This window comes from Cetorhinus maximus, chromosome 6 (assembly GCF_964194155.1).
Source record: "Cetorhinus maximus chromosome 6, sCetMax3.hap1.1, whole genome shotgun sequence".
NCBI lineage: Eukaryota > Metazoa > Chordata > Chondrichthyes > Lamniformes > Cetorhinidae > Cetorhinus > Cetorhinus maximus.
This window is the reverse complement of record NC_135884.1, coordinates 35903089-35917763: the sequence shown is the minus strand read 5'-3', so window position 1 is coordinate 35917763 and position 14675 is coordinate 35903089. Positions and strand designations below refer to the sequence as shown.

Sequence of the window (14675 nt, the reverse complement as noted above, 5' to 3'; positions counted from 1 at the left end):
CCGCGGAAAATAGCGGCACGACCCGTTTCGGCGGTGACAATCGGCTGCCCGCCCGCCGCCGAGTTGGTCGGGTCTGCCCGCCCACCAAGCGGAAATTTCTGCCCATTCTAATTCCTGGAACTCAGAACTAGTTATCACTCTCATTTTTGGTTCATTTCATATTAAATGCACATTGTTGTCTTTCTAGTTAGCTTTTATGGAGAAGGCAGCTGTGATGCCAGTGGACAAGCTGTGAGTTTCGAAATCCCAGGGAAATGTTAAGAATGTCAGGTTGTAAAAGAATATACTTTGAACTGTCCATTTGATTCCAGGATTAGATAGCATTGCAGTCTAAAGAATAGCTAATCAACAATTCTAGCTGGATACAAGGCCCATGTGATTCACATTGCCATGGGGAAGGGTGCAGAGGAAGTCATTGTAAAGATCAGGTTACAGGCTTTCCTAAAATATCATCGAATATCACAGACAAGTGGGTTAATCATCCACTGTCCAGGAGAGAGAGGGAGCAACTGGAGGCCAAAAATCTCTACGGGTTACCATGCTGAAATGTGGTGGAAGCTTATGCTGGGATAGAAAAGAGCAAATTCATAAAACAAAGCTGGAAGATTCACCTAGCTTCCACTAGTGAGAAGATCTCCAGTAATTCTCTTGTTGTGAAGGACAGTTCTGGGGTTAGAAGTTACTGGGCTGAGAAAGGAAAAGAACAGAAGCTAAGAATCACTTTAGACTGATTTCAGGAGACCTGAATGTCTACTTAAAGGACAATGTAACATATACCTGTGAAGTGTGTTTCTTCAGTTGTGCTAATAATAAGAATGGGGGCATTCCATTCTATGGTTTAAAGTTTAAATTACCTACAAATATGGTGTTTGTCAAACATGCTTTTAGTCTTTTGTCACAGTAGAACTTAAAATGTCTGAAAACGTGAAATTTGTCATGTCATCCTTCCAGCCATTAACTGGAAGTTCAGATTTATTTTTAAAAGTTATCAGTCTCTTATGGAAATCATAAAAAAAATATAAGTTCTAAAACAGCTTGATTAAATTTTTCAGATGAATGTAATTTTCCTGACCACTCAGAGAACAGTTTACAGCACATTTCCTCCCAACATTCCACACCCTACCTGGAACATTCCAGAAACAATTCACATTTACAACTAAGTACGAGCAAGACAGAAAATGAAAGTGGTTCAGCATCTTTAAGTGAAGATGATGAAAAAGATGATGAATTAAAATTGAAGGACATTTTTACATACTCATCACAACCAAGGTCAGCTCCTCATGGAAAGGTACAGAGCACTTCATCAGAAGGCTTCATGTGGACAGTGGATATAAAAGATCATGGAAAACAGGAAAATGCAGATAAGAGAGGAGCTCAACTGGAGGATGATTTCCATGGAAATTATAGCAGCGAGGAGGTAAGCTTTGTCTGAATCAGTAAGCAACATTTTGTTGTAGCTACAAATGTATAGTAATGGTGGGGGTTATGTACATGATGATAGATGACCAAGAGTGTACAAAAACATAGTATATGAAACATGTTGTGATAATTTGTTGTGAGCAGCTTATTGAGGTCATCTGAACAACAAGGTGCCTTTGAACATTATCCTAAGCTCAAACTTCCCAGGCAATTCTTGCCGGGTCCCCAGGTTGGGACCTCCGAGAGGCCCATATCGCATCTCCGACTATCCAAAGACCAGAAGACCTGGGCCAATATATCTAATTTCTATATATTATGAGATAGTTACACAAAGAGCATTGAGATTAGATTGTGAGAATTAAAGCTCCATATTGGATTTAATACATTGATTTTTTTTAAAACTTTGATGAATAGCTTCCTGTGTGCTGTTTAGAAATATCATACATAACATTAACCAATCATGGATATATATCAAATGTTTTAAATTGCATTAAAAGATTGCCTTTATTTTCTGGAATTTTTTCACCACAAAGATTATTTTTATTTCCTTGAATCAAGAGTCTTCTTTGGATAACAGTGAAATAGATAACATTGAAATATAGAACATATTCCATAAGTCAGGAAGACCCAATTACTCAACTAATGAATGAAACAAGACACCTTATTGGGGGGAGCTTCCAGATTCCAGGCAAACAGATAATATTCCCTTGAAACATGAACTATCACAACAGTATTTGCATTTTCTTATTGTAGTGGTCACCAAAACATTAAAAAACATCAACAGAATGCACTTCCCTTACGTCCTCAATCCAGATGCAATTAAAGTAACCTGACCTTTAGATTTTCAATCAGTACATTGTTGTATTAAATGTGTAATAGATGGGAAATGTAAGGATGATTTAGCCAAAGTATTAAAGAAAATAGAGTCCAAGATACACAATAAATAAAACTAGGAATGAAGATTGAGAAAGTTAAAAATGTACATTGAGTGAATTAAAACAAAATATCAGCATAAAGAATAGTGCAAATAAAAAGTCCAGAATTTATGGGCAGTTGTCTGAGTAATGAGGCTGTAATTTAATCGTGAGGTTCATACTCACTCTCATGGTTTATGCATGCTAACTGAATCCTGAGATTAAATTGCAGCCTTTTATTCAGAATTTATCATCCATTATTTTTGTAATGCCTCTTATAGTCTCAGTAGAATTGAAATAGTACTAATGAGGGTTAATGTAGTGCACAAATGACATTGATTGAAGAGTGTGAGAGGCAATTGTGGTATCACTATTGAATAACATTGTCATGTGATTCACAAGAAGTTACAATAAGGTTTCTTTTGCAAGTTTGTATTACATATAGATTTATGATGGACAGACTAAATTAATCCAGAGTTAAGATGATATTGTAGGTTATAAAAGAGAAGCTTGAATGCTTTGTGAACATTTTTTGTGTATAGATTAACTAACAATCTTTTTATATGCCTATCATCTATTTTTTTTACTATTTTTAATGGTCTTCATGAAATGGAATAATACTAATGCTATTTAATTAATTGCAGAAATTGCATGAAGTAAAGGTTCTGAAGCTCCAGAGCTATTCATACTTCAGAATAAAGCTGCTGCTTAGTTCAGAGGATAGTATACTATCGGTGTTATTTCCAGTCAAGCAAACTGCTGAGCTGATTAAAGGAAAATGGTCTGATAAATCAAAGTTTTTTTTATCATTCAATTGGCCCTCAATCAGTATCCAGAATGGAAAATGATGGTAATTAACATTGTTTCCTAAGGTGGCAGTACCTACAGATATTCTGTCAAAAATTGGTTGTGGTGTGTTCTGAAATGATGTAGTTTGCGGTTATTTGGATCAAGAAATAACCTGATGACCAAAGGGGGCTTTACACTGTGAGTAATAATTGATCCAAAGAAGTTATGAGAAGCTTGCACTGCCAGTGAAAGTGGTCAAGGTGCAAAGGAGATAATTGGCAATATATCAGTTGATATGTTACAAATAAGGCCATCAAGCAATTAACAAATTAATTAATCTTCAAATTAAAAAATTTATTCTTGGTTCTTATTGCTTTTAATCACATATTTAATTTATACAGTTACTGCGTCCGTCTCATTAAATGTTGTACTATTACTGATGCTATTATTTATTATTATTATCATACAAAGATTAATGCAGATTAAGAACCCTCTTTAGTTTCTAAGAACCATGTGAGACCAAACAAATATTGGTGTTAAGCCATTGTACACCAAAAAATGGCATTAGCCCTTGTAGTGTCAAACCTGACTTTCAGTTCAAAGCAATGTGTGATCAGTCTTGAAAGTGTAGCCTAGAAACATAAATAACAGGATCATTTTGTACATGATGCATACATATCAAGGCTCAGTGCTTTTCCAAGCATTAGGAATTCCATTTGAAGAAAAACATGTGAGAAAATAAAATGTATCTTGAAAGAAACTTTAGTGGATTCACACCATTTGATGTATCTGAGATGAGCTTGGTCATTCAACAGGACTATAACTTATGGCATTTTTTAAGTGTTTCTATATGGTTTCTTTGCCTTCCCATGGACTCAATGTGATCATTTGTTTATTGACAGACTCTTGTAAAATTTCACAATGCTTTAGTACTTGTGCTCCTAGCACTATTTTGCATGGATAAAATTACAGGGTCCCTAACCTAGTCTCCCTATCTTGTTTGTTGCTATTGCATCCTGAGTAAAATTAGATTGTCAAAATGCACAGATAATACCAGATTAGTGGTACAGTTAATAATATGGACACCATATGTCCATATTATTATGGGAAGACGTAAACAATCTTTCAGAGTGCTTGGATAATTGGCAAATTAAGTTTAGTATAGCAGCGTGTGAGGTAGTTCATTCAGTAGGAGGAATAAGAAGGACACTTATTCTTTGGAAGGTAAGAAATTAATTGGATAGAGCCGCAAAGATATCTGGGAATCCAGATTTGTATATCACTACAAGTAATTATACACAGGAATAATGCTATTAAAAGGTGCAAAATTAAGTCCTGAGATTCATTTCCAGGGGGAGAATTTTCTCCCCGTCGTGCGGGCTAGGCTGGAGCAGGTGCGGGCGGGCGCATAGCCGATCGCCGCCCATGATTGGCTACACACTGCCATTTTATGTGAGCGGGCCAATTAAGGCCTGCCCAGCGTGACACGCACCCGGAAGCGCTCTGCACTCCCTGTGCGGGTGGGGGGAGGAGGAGCGCAGAAATCTCCCTGAGGCACAGAGCTGCCTCAGGGAGATTAATTTCATTGTGAAAAACTGAAAAAAAGATTTTAAAAAATTATTCGGGCATGTCCCCTCATGTAACAGTGTCACATGAGCTGGGACATATCTATGAATTTTATTTAAAAATTTTATTAAAGTTTTAAAACCTTCATGAAACCTCATCCCGCCCGTGGATGAGGTTCCATGAAAAATGCGAAGGCCTCCTGGGCTCTTTGCCTGCCCACCAACCTTAAGGTTGGACGGGCAGCCCGGACAATCAGTTTAAATAAGTACTTAATGGCCTTAACAGACTTTTGACAGTTCGGCGGGCATGCAGCCGACTCTGGTGTGCGCCTGCCGAACTATAGATCAGAATGACGCGCAAATGACATCACCGCATGTCATTTTACGTGTCAGTGTGTGGGGCCCGCTCCTGCATGCCGACCGGAAGATTCTGGCCCAGATGAATAAAACATAAAAGCAATGAGGTAATGTTAAATGATTATAGAACCTTGTTTAGACTATTCTTGGAATACCCTGCACAGTCCTGTATTCCATACTACATAATGATGTTGAAGGACTGGAGAAAGTATACAAAAGACTGTGGAGAATATTACCAGAATTGAGAGGATGCATCTGTTTAGAAAGATTGAGCAAGTTGGAGCTCTTTTCATTTGAAACTGGAAGATGAAGAAGAGATCTGGTTGAAATCTTGAAAGTTATGAAGGAATTCAAAAAGGTGGATGTGGAGAAAATATTTACACTTGTGGGTGAGTCTAGAATAAGGGGGCATAAATAAAAGATAGCCACTAACAGAACAAGTGAATAATTTAGGAGGAATTTCTTTACACACAAGATGGTAAGAATGTAGAACCCACTGCCACATGGAGTGGTTGAAGCAAATAGCATTAATACATTTAAGAAGGAGAGATGATGCCAATGTGGGGGAATGGAATAGCGGAATACAGGGACAGGTTGGGAAAAGGTCTTTAGAGTGGGAGGAGGTTCGAGTGGAAGAGAGAGGAGAGATGCAGACCAACTGGGCCTAATGATCTGGCTGTGCTGTACATTCAGTGCAATATGGCATTATGTTTATATTACATTAAAGTTATGTATAATGGATTTATGGAAATATTCTCCCAGTGCAGGAATTTCCTGGGAATTGTTATGTTCTACTTTGCCAATAAATTTGCATAGCTGCAAAAAATTGATTATTATAGATCTGCTCTCAGTCAAGTCAATGGTGATCACATGTTTGCTGGACTTGCATAAATTTTTTGTTGCAGCAACTTAGACTGAAAAATAATGATTCAGGTGAGCTCTTGGTCACCTGGTATCAATATTATTGTTGGTTCTCACATGATTCTCAGCCTTGGCAGCCCATCAAAAAACCATTACAGCTGTAGTCTGGAATAGATGTCCAATTAATTTTTTAGCTTTTCTATTACTAAGAACATAAACTTTGCCATCCAAAATCCTGAGAAGGCAATATGTTTAGGACTTCCACCCATCTCAGTGTGTTCAAAAGGTAAGAGCTGCAATGGCTTTTCTGCTAGACAATTCCATATTCTGCATTATCATGGAAGAGAAACAGGAGAGTCAAAAGATTTGATGCATGAGGCACGAAAGTGAGAGACTGCATTGAACACAGTATTTCATGGCAATTTTTTAACTAAAGCAAACTGTTTAAGTGATTTAAAATTATTTCAAACACGACTGATAAATCATCTTGACGCTTACTGCCCACTGCCAAGCCTCACTCTGAGCTTTGGAATGTGTTCTTATCTTTTAGAGTGGAATGTGATTGGAATGCTTCTGAGATTCCTGAATCACCAATAAGCTCGCAATTCAGGTTACGTTCTAAGACATTTTGGTGGAAGCTCAAAATGGGATGATCAAGGATGCAAAGGCATAATTTGCAGTGTTGCAGGAAATTCTGGGCTCCTATCAGCTATGGCTGCAATGTCTATATCTTTGAATTACCAGCCATTCATTTTTTCATTCTTCGTAGCCCCGTGTCCACAAAGTTTATTTGCGTCAGAATTAAAATATCATGTGCACCCCCATGGAAGTGTGTATTGATGTGTGTCTTTTTCCGGTAGTGGCCTCATAACATTTGTGCTTTGAAGGAATAATTGCCTTTCTATTTTAATAAAATTAATAGTAAGCTATTGAATCACTATGTAGAAACAGAGAACTATACTCTGTATTTTGAAAAAGACAGCGATATGCCAAAATTTTAGCTCCTCCTGCTAGTTACTAATTAAGTGTATGTGAATTGATTTGCAGAATACAAACTGTCTGACTTTTGTCATATTTGTTGTCCATACCAAGATCAGTTGAAGGCATCAATGACCTTCACTGCCATTTATAGTTCAGTATGAATGTTTGATTAGCCATACAGGTCTTCACAGACCAGATGGCACACCTGAGTCATAGCTTGTCGGTTGAGCCTGGATGTCCTTCAGTCACCTACGAAGCCAAACAGCTCCTCCATTGTGTCTGTGTTTCTGACTTTTTTGTGGCAGATCTAAGGCTTGGGGTTACTTATTAGAGTCATGGGCCCCAAGTCTCTTTCGTGCTCCCATTCTGCCACTGCCTCCTCTGAGAGAAGCTAAGCAAATGTGGCTGCACCCATGATGTGAGATACAGAGCTCCTCTATATTATACATTGTAGCTGCTGTGCTTATATTGCAAGACTTGCCATTCATTAAGTTGACAGTAACACCAGCACTTTTCAAAGAGCTCCTAATGCTGCAAAATTGTGAACAATTTTCCACAGTTCGCCTTTAACAAGGCCTAATCAAGCACAAGGTGGCAGTTTTCCCACCTTTAAGGTTCATTGATTCTCTCTTAAAGGACAAAGAATTCCTTGAGAAGTGCCAGAAATAGATGAATGGTATGTTAACACTTTATAAACTGCATGATTTTTACTGCATCTACTTTTTCATTAGAATTCCCAAGGATAGGAACTTCAACTCTTTGCTGTTGAATGATTGCAGTTTCAGGTTGTGAGCCTACTTCTACTAGGTTCTGTATTGAAACTGCTTAAATTCAGGTCCTAAACAAGAAGAATAGAAATTCAGTCCAAAACTTTAATGTTACTTGGACTCGGATTCTCGCAGGAATGAGCTACCATTGTTGGTCAAGTTGCCCAGGCAGCATCAAATGAAAATTGCAATTATCTGACAACATTGAGGAAAATGTTAGCAAGGCAGACCACCCATACAGCCACACAAACAAAAAAATAGAAGTGGCATTGAGGCCAACCAAAGAAGTGGGAAAACCCTTCAAAATAAACCAAATTAAATGTGCTTAACTGAAATCGGAAAAGAATTTGAAATTTCAGAGGATCAGACCAATCTGATGTATCATACAAAATTATATAATAATCCAAAATGTTTGTACCTATTATGTCTTGATACCGTATTAACAAAGTCAGAATTTGAAGCTTCATTTAAGCCGTTATGTATTGGATACAGGCAGTTGCTTTTTTACAAGTACCTATTTGAGGTTCATTAAAATTTATTTGGATGGAATAAATTAAATCATAGGAAAACTATAATGAAAACTGTTGTAAGATATCCTCATTCTAAATGACACCAATGAATTGAGTTATTTCTATTCCAGACACTAGATTAAGCACACATGAAAAGGTGACAGTGGGCAGAATTTTTCACTCAGCATGTAGGTGCACGCCCAACCCGCTCAAGTGTTAAATAGCGCGTGATGTCATTGGGCAAGCATCCTGATGTCATCGCGCACTCACGTGATATTTCGGTTGGCTGTTGTGCGCGAGAATCGCGTTACGGTTGGCGGGCGGGCAAATCAGCCAGGCAGCCTTTGCCTTTTTGAGGAAACCTCATCCATGGGCAGGATGATGTTTCCAATATTAATTTTAAAAAATAAAAATGTTTGCCAGAATTTTCATTAGCCAGATGCTCAGGTGACTGATTCTGATGCATGGACATTTGTTTTGGCATTTCAAAATCTTTATTCTGAGCTTTTCAACTCTTCAGATCCCTGAGGCAGTCCTCTGCCTTCAGGGAGCTTTCATTCCACGCTCCCCCGCGCCCACGCTGACTTCACCATTGTTGTCCTCCCTGGCAGCGCTGAGCATTTCAGCGCGCCTTTCACGCTAGCTGGCTGTTAATTGGCCAGCCAGCATGAAATCACGGTCTGGGGCTGATCACAGGCGGCCCGTTTCCCGGCCGCTCCCAGGCCCGACGACCATGCCTGCACACCGAGCTCAAAATCCTGTCCAGTGTTTTCATAGAAACAGGACATGGACCCAACCTTTGCATGAAACATATTACTGTTTCTTCTGTTTCTTTCTATGTAGTGCGAAGGAAACTCCATGGATAACCATTTTTATATCTTAAAGAAATGCTCACAAAAGAGGAGTTTTTTAAAAACTTGGAGGAAAATCATGTTCCTCAGTTACCCAGTTGAGATTACATTCATATTGTTTCTCTTTTCTTTCCAAAAAGAAATTAATTTGTGATATGTCACCAAAACCAGCCAGAATCCATTTTGATTCCAAAGGGCATAATTTGCCGTTGGCGAGCAGGGGGTGGGGCTCGCTCACCGACGCGTAAAATGACGCAGGATGAAGTCGGGGGTTCCCCCTGTCATCATCCCGCCCCATTTAAATTTTCAGGAAGGCGGGGGCACAGCAAAATCAGCTGCGGGCCCGCCGACCTGTCAATGGCCAATTGAGGCCATTGACAGGATCATTTAAACAATTAAAGGACCTGCCCATCTAACCTTAAGATTAGCGGGCAGGCCAGGAGCCCCGGCGGCAAATAGAAAAAACATGAAACCTCATCCAGTGGCGGGATGAGGTTTCATGCAGGGTTTTAAAAAGTTTAATAAAGTTTTACTGTAATTTATGAACATGTCCCATCTCATGTTAAGGATTTTTTTTTCTATTTTTAATATTTTTCAAAGTGTAAGCGATCTCCCTGAGGCAGCACTTTGCCGCAGGGAGATGTGCGCTCTTTCGTGCGCATGCGCAAAAGAGCACACTCTCGCTTTTGGGGAAGCCCCCCCCCCCCCCCCCGGCCCGCACAGGAAGCGCATAGTGCTTCCCGCTGGATGTCACGCGGGGCGGGCCTTAATTGGCCCGCCCACGTAAAATGGCAGCGGAGCCTGCTTCTCCGGCAGGGATCATCTCCCAACCCACTGGAGATTGGGTTGGGCTCACCCGCCCGACAGGCATAAAATTCTGCCCATAATGTCCAAGATACAGGGATAACGATTCTACTTTGGGCACAATCAGGGAATTGTGTCTAAAATGCACTCAAAATTGAGCTGGTTTACCTTACAGATCAAGTTTCCAGTAAAATAAGTTTTCATAATCCCAAACATAAAATCTTAATTAGCCAGTGCCATTGGGCAGTGTAACAGAACATAATAGTTTTATTTTTTTATCTTTCCATTAAGTCGTATTCCTTGATGTATTTAAGAATCGTAACTTGGTACAGTTTTATTAATACAGCTGAAACCAATTTATCATCAAAAATAAGTATTTTTAATTAGGGTGTTCAGTCCTCCAGCTGTCCAGATGACTTAACATCACTTAATGTGACTCAAAATAAGTTTAATTGGTTAAAAACTAGTCAGTTTCTTATATTTTTAATATGAAACAACTTTTTGAACGTACTTCCTAGTGTCTGTGCACTTAAGAAAATGAGCACAAATTGAAGAGCCTTGCCAAACCAACACAATTGGTTGAAAATGCAATTTTGGCATGACGTTGTGACTTGATTTGTAGACAAGGCCTGATCCAGAATCACAGTGCAGAAGAGGCCCTTCGGCCCATCGAGTCTGCACCGACACGTGAGAAACACCTGACCTACCTATCCCATTTACCAGCACTTGGCCCATAGCCTTGAATGTTATGACGTGCCAAGTGCTCATCCAGGTACTTTTTAAAGGATGTGAGGCAACCCTCCCAGCCAGTGCATTCCAGACCGTCACCACCTCTGGGTAAAAAAGTTTTTCCTCACATCCCCCCCTAAACCTTCTGCCCCTCACCTTGAACTTATGCCCCCTTGTGACAGACCCTTCAACTAAGGGGAACAGCTGCTCCCTATCCACCCTGTCCATGCCCCTCATAATCTTGTACACCTCGATCAAGTCGCCCCTCAGTCTTCTCTGCTCCAACGAAAACAACCCAAGTCTATCCAACCTCTCTTCATAACTTAAATGTTTCATCCCAGGCAATATCCTGGTGAATCTCCTCTGCACCCCCTATCTAGTGAATTGAATCTTAAACCAACATATAAGTTGCAGAAAACCTAAATGTAATCTTCAAAATTCCCTGATCTTTTGTGCTGATTTTCCTGATTCTGCCCAGATTGCACTCATATTACTGTATCAAAGTCTACCCTACAAAGTATTACATAATCCTGTCCAGAAAGCTTGTGAAAACTGCACAATATATGTGACAAATATCTCTTCAGACAAGCATGCAAAAAAGACTTGATAAACACAGCACACAACCACTTATGCTGAACAATATCATAAGCTTCAAAGATGAGTGTGAGCCTGCTTTTGTGTCTTCCTACTTCTGAGCAAACTGTGTCACACATACATCTTTGCCTTCCCACTTGTGTGTGTGTGTGTGTGGTAATTAACTAGGCAATAAGAAAGGCATGTACAATGCTGGTAGGAGGAGTTACCTTGTGAAGTATTCAATTCTGATAGGAACATAGGGCGGAATTTTACGGCTCTGTCGCGTTGAGGGTAGGACCATAAAATGCGGCAAGCCATTCAAAAGCCCATTGACTTTGGCTGGACCGTAAAATCCCACCACCATAAAATCCCACCCATAGGGTTGAGGAGCAGGAGTAGACTATTTGGCTGTTTGAGCCTGGTCGTTTATCATTCTATGAGATCATGGCTGATCTGATTGTGGTCTCAACTCCACTTTCCTGTCTGTCGCCCATAATCCTTCACTCCCTTGTCTATCAAAAACATATCTAACTCAGCCTTGAATAAGTTCAATGACCCAGCCACCTCTGCTTTCTGGGGAACAGAATTCCACAGACTGACGACCCTCTGAGAGAAAAAATTCTCCTCATCTCCATTTTAAAGGGGAGGCCTCTTATTTTTAAACTGTCTTCTACTTATTTCTAGCCTCCCCCACAAGAGGAAACGTCTTCCCGGTATCCACCCTATCAAGTCCCTCAGGATTTTATGTCTCAATTAGATCATCTCTCATTCTTCTAAACTTCAATGTGTCTAGGCCCAACCTGTTCAACCTTTCTTCATAGGATAATCCCTTCATCCCAGGAATGAGTCAAGTGAACCTGCTCTGAACTGCTAACACAATTATATCCTTTTTTAAATAAGGAGACCAAAACTGTACACAGTATTCCAGATGTGATCTCACCTAGGCCTGGTACAACTGCAGTAAAACTTCCCTACTTTTATATTCCATTCATGTTGCAATATCACACCAACATTTCATTTGCCTTCCTAATCACTTGCTGTACCAGTATATTAACTTTTTGTAACTCATGTGCCAGGACACCCAGATCCCTCTACCACTGAGTTCTGCAATCTCTCTCCATTTAAATAGTACACTGCTATATGATTGATAACTCTATTTATAATACAATAACTGAACATGCTCCCAGTAGATAATTTGTTGAATAAGAAGCAGAAAATTAGTCGTGCAGCTGCTTCTTAAAGGTATGCAGCAACACTTTAAAGGATTACTTCTTTTATCATGGAGAACAGACTGCAGAGAAGCAAGAAACATGAATTCCAGCAGTTCCCTGAGGTTTTTGATGCAGCGGTGAAGATACTGATACAGCAAGTCACCAAACTAGGCAGAATGGCTCAACTGGTATCACTTTCATCTCTGAGTCAGAAGTTTTGTGGGTTCAAGTCCCACTGCAGGACTTGATTGCAACGATTAATGCTGACGCTCCAGTGCAATAATGAGGGAGTGTTGCACTGTCAGGGCAGCAGTATTTTAGATGACACATTAAACCAAGGTCCCATCTACTCTCTCAAGTGGACATAAAAGAACTGTGACACTATTTTGAAGAAGAAAATGGGAGTTATCCCCATTGTCTTGGCCAACATTTGTCTCTCAATTAATTTCACTAGAACAGATTATCTGGTTACGAGCACATTGCTGCTTGTGGGACCTTATTGTGTCCAAATTGGCTGCCGTATTTCGTACATTAAAGCAATGACTACACTTCATAAAAGTATTTCATTAGCTTTAAGGAGCTTTGAGATGTCCTGATGTCGTGAAAAGCACTATATAAATGAAAGTCTCCCTTTTTTGATGTATCAGGAAGAGACCAATTGCTTCAGTTTGTGCTTTTGCTGCACTGAATGGCCAGAGCCTCCAAGCACAACCAGATAAATCTCTTAACGAAGGGCCGTAATATCTGAAATGCTAACAGTTTTTGTTTTTCCACAAACATTGCCTGGCTCGCTAAATGTTTCCAGCATTTTCTGTTTTTATTTCAGTTTTTTGACATCTGTAGTGTTATGCCTTCAATTTTTTTTAGTCATCGCTTCATATCTATTCTCAAAAGCTAAATCAAATGTAGAGAGTTAGGCTGTCACATAGGCCGGAATTGTCCGTGCCCGCTAGTGGTGGCCGTGAGCAGACAATATGGTGGGAAGGCCAAAAATCAGTTTCCTGCCGTTGTAAAACATGTTTGCAATCGTCTGCTCCACCTGTCAATGGTCAGCCCCATTTCCTGCTGGCAGACGTCGGGAACTTCATTGTAATATATCTGCATATCATTATAAACCCAGCTCGTCAGAATTATCCCCCCGCACTGGATCATCCGGGCATTCACAACAGCATTTATAGTACATGTACTAGGCAAGCTGCACTCCGAGGGGAACTTGGAGGTCAATGCACAGTAGCATTGTGCAGCATTCGCGAGGGTGGCCTGTTGGACCTCAAGGTTGAGGCATCACACATTAAAGTGAGGGCACAGACAAGTTGCTTTTTCCCAGCTGCCTGGCAGTGGGGTGCCAGGGGAAGGGCTGCACTGTAGTTGAGGTGAGTTTGGGGGTTGGGCAAGGGCATTGCTCTGGTTGTGGTGAGTTGTGGGGGGGGTGCATGGGCAGCACTCCAGTTGAGACTAGTTGGTGGAGGGGGGGGGGGCGAGAAGGGCAGCACTCCAGTAGATGAGCTTAAGAAAGCAATTAGGAGAGCAAAGAGGGGATATGAGAAAACTCTGGCTGGTAAAAGTAGGGAAAATCCCAAGATATTCTATAAGTATATCAATGGGAAGAGGATAACCAGGGAAAGAGTAGGGCCCATCAGGGGCCAAGGGGGCAATCTATGAGTGGAGCCAGATGACATCGCTAGAGTGTTGAATGAATACTTCACATCTGTCTTCACCCAAGAGAATGAGGATGAAGGTATCGAACTTGGGGAGAGAGACTGCAAAGTTCTTAAGCAAATTGATATAGAGAGTGACAAGGTATTAGAGGTGTTGGCAGGCTTAAAAGTGGATAATCTCCAGGTCCGGATGATTTGTGTCCCAGACTGCTGAGGGAGGCAAGGGAGGAGATCGCAGGGGCTCTGACCCAAATTTTTAATTCCTCTCTGGCCATGGGGGAGGTGCCAGAGGACTGGAGAATAGCTAATGTGGTTCTGCTATTTAAGAAGGGCTGTAGAGATAAGCCAGGGAACTACAGGCCAGTGAGTCTCACGTCAGTGGTAGGGAAACTATTGGAGAAAATTCTGAAGGAGAGAATCTATCTCCACTTGGAGAGGCAAGGTTTGATCAGAGATAGTCAGCATGGCTTTGTCAGAGGGAGGTCATGCCTAACAAATTTGATTGAATCTTGTGAGGAGGTGACCAGGTGTGTAGATGAGGGTAGTGCAGTTGATGTAGTTTATATGGATTTCAGCAAAGCCTTTGACAAGGTCCCACATGGGAGACTTATAAAGAAGGCAAATGCACATGGGATACAGGGTAATTTGATAAGGTGGATTCAAAATTGGCTTAGTTGTAGGAGA

At 40.5% G+C, this 14675-nt stretch overlaps 1 protein-coding gene across 1 annotated transcript in view; it reads left to right on the top strand.

Annotated features, from left to right (window-relative positions):
- The window catches only part of cfap20dc (CFAP20 domain containing), a 543645-nt gene that overhangs the window by 324632 nt on the left and 204338 nt on the right, over positions 1–14675 (top strand). The window contains exon 11 of the mRNA XM_078543624.1: positions 1053–1417. Within this exon, the coding sequence (XP_078399750.1) occupies positions 1053–1417 (365 nt within the window). The remainder of the gene's footprint in view (positions 1–1052; positions 1418–14675) is intronic.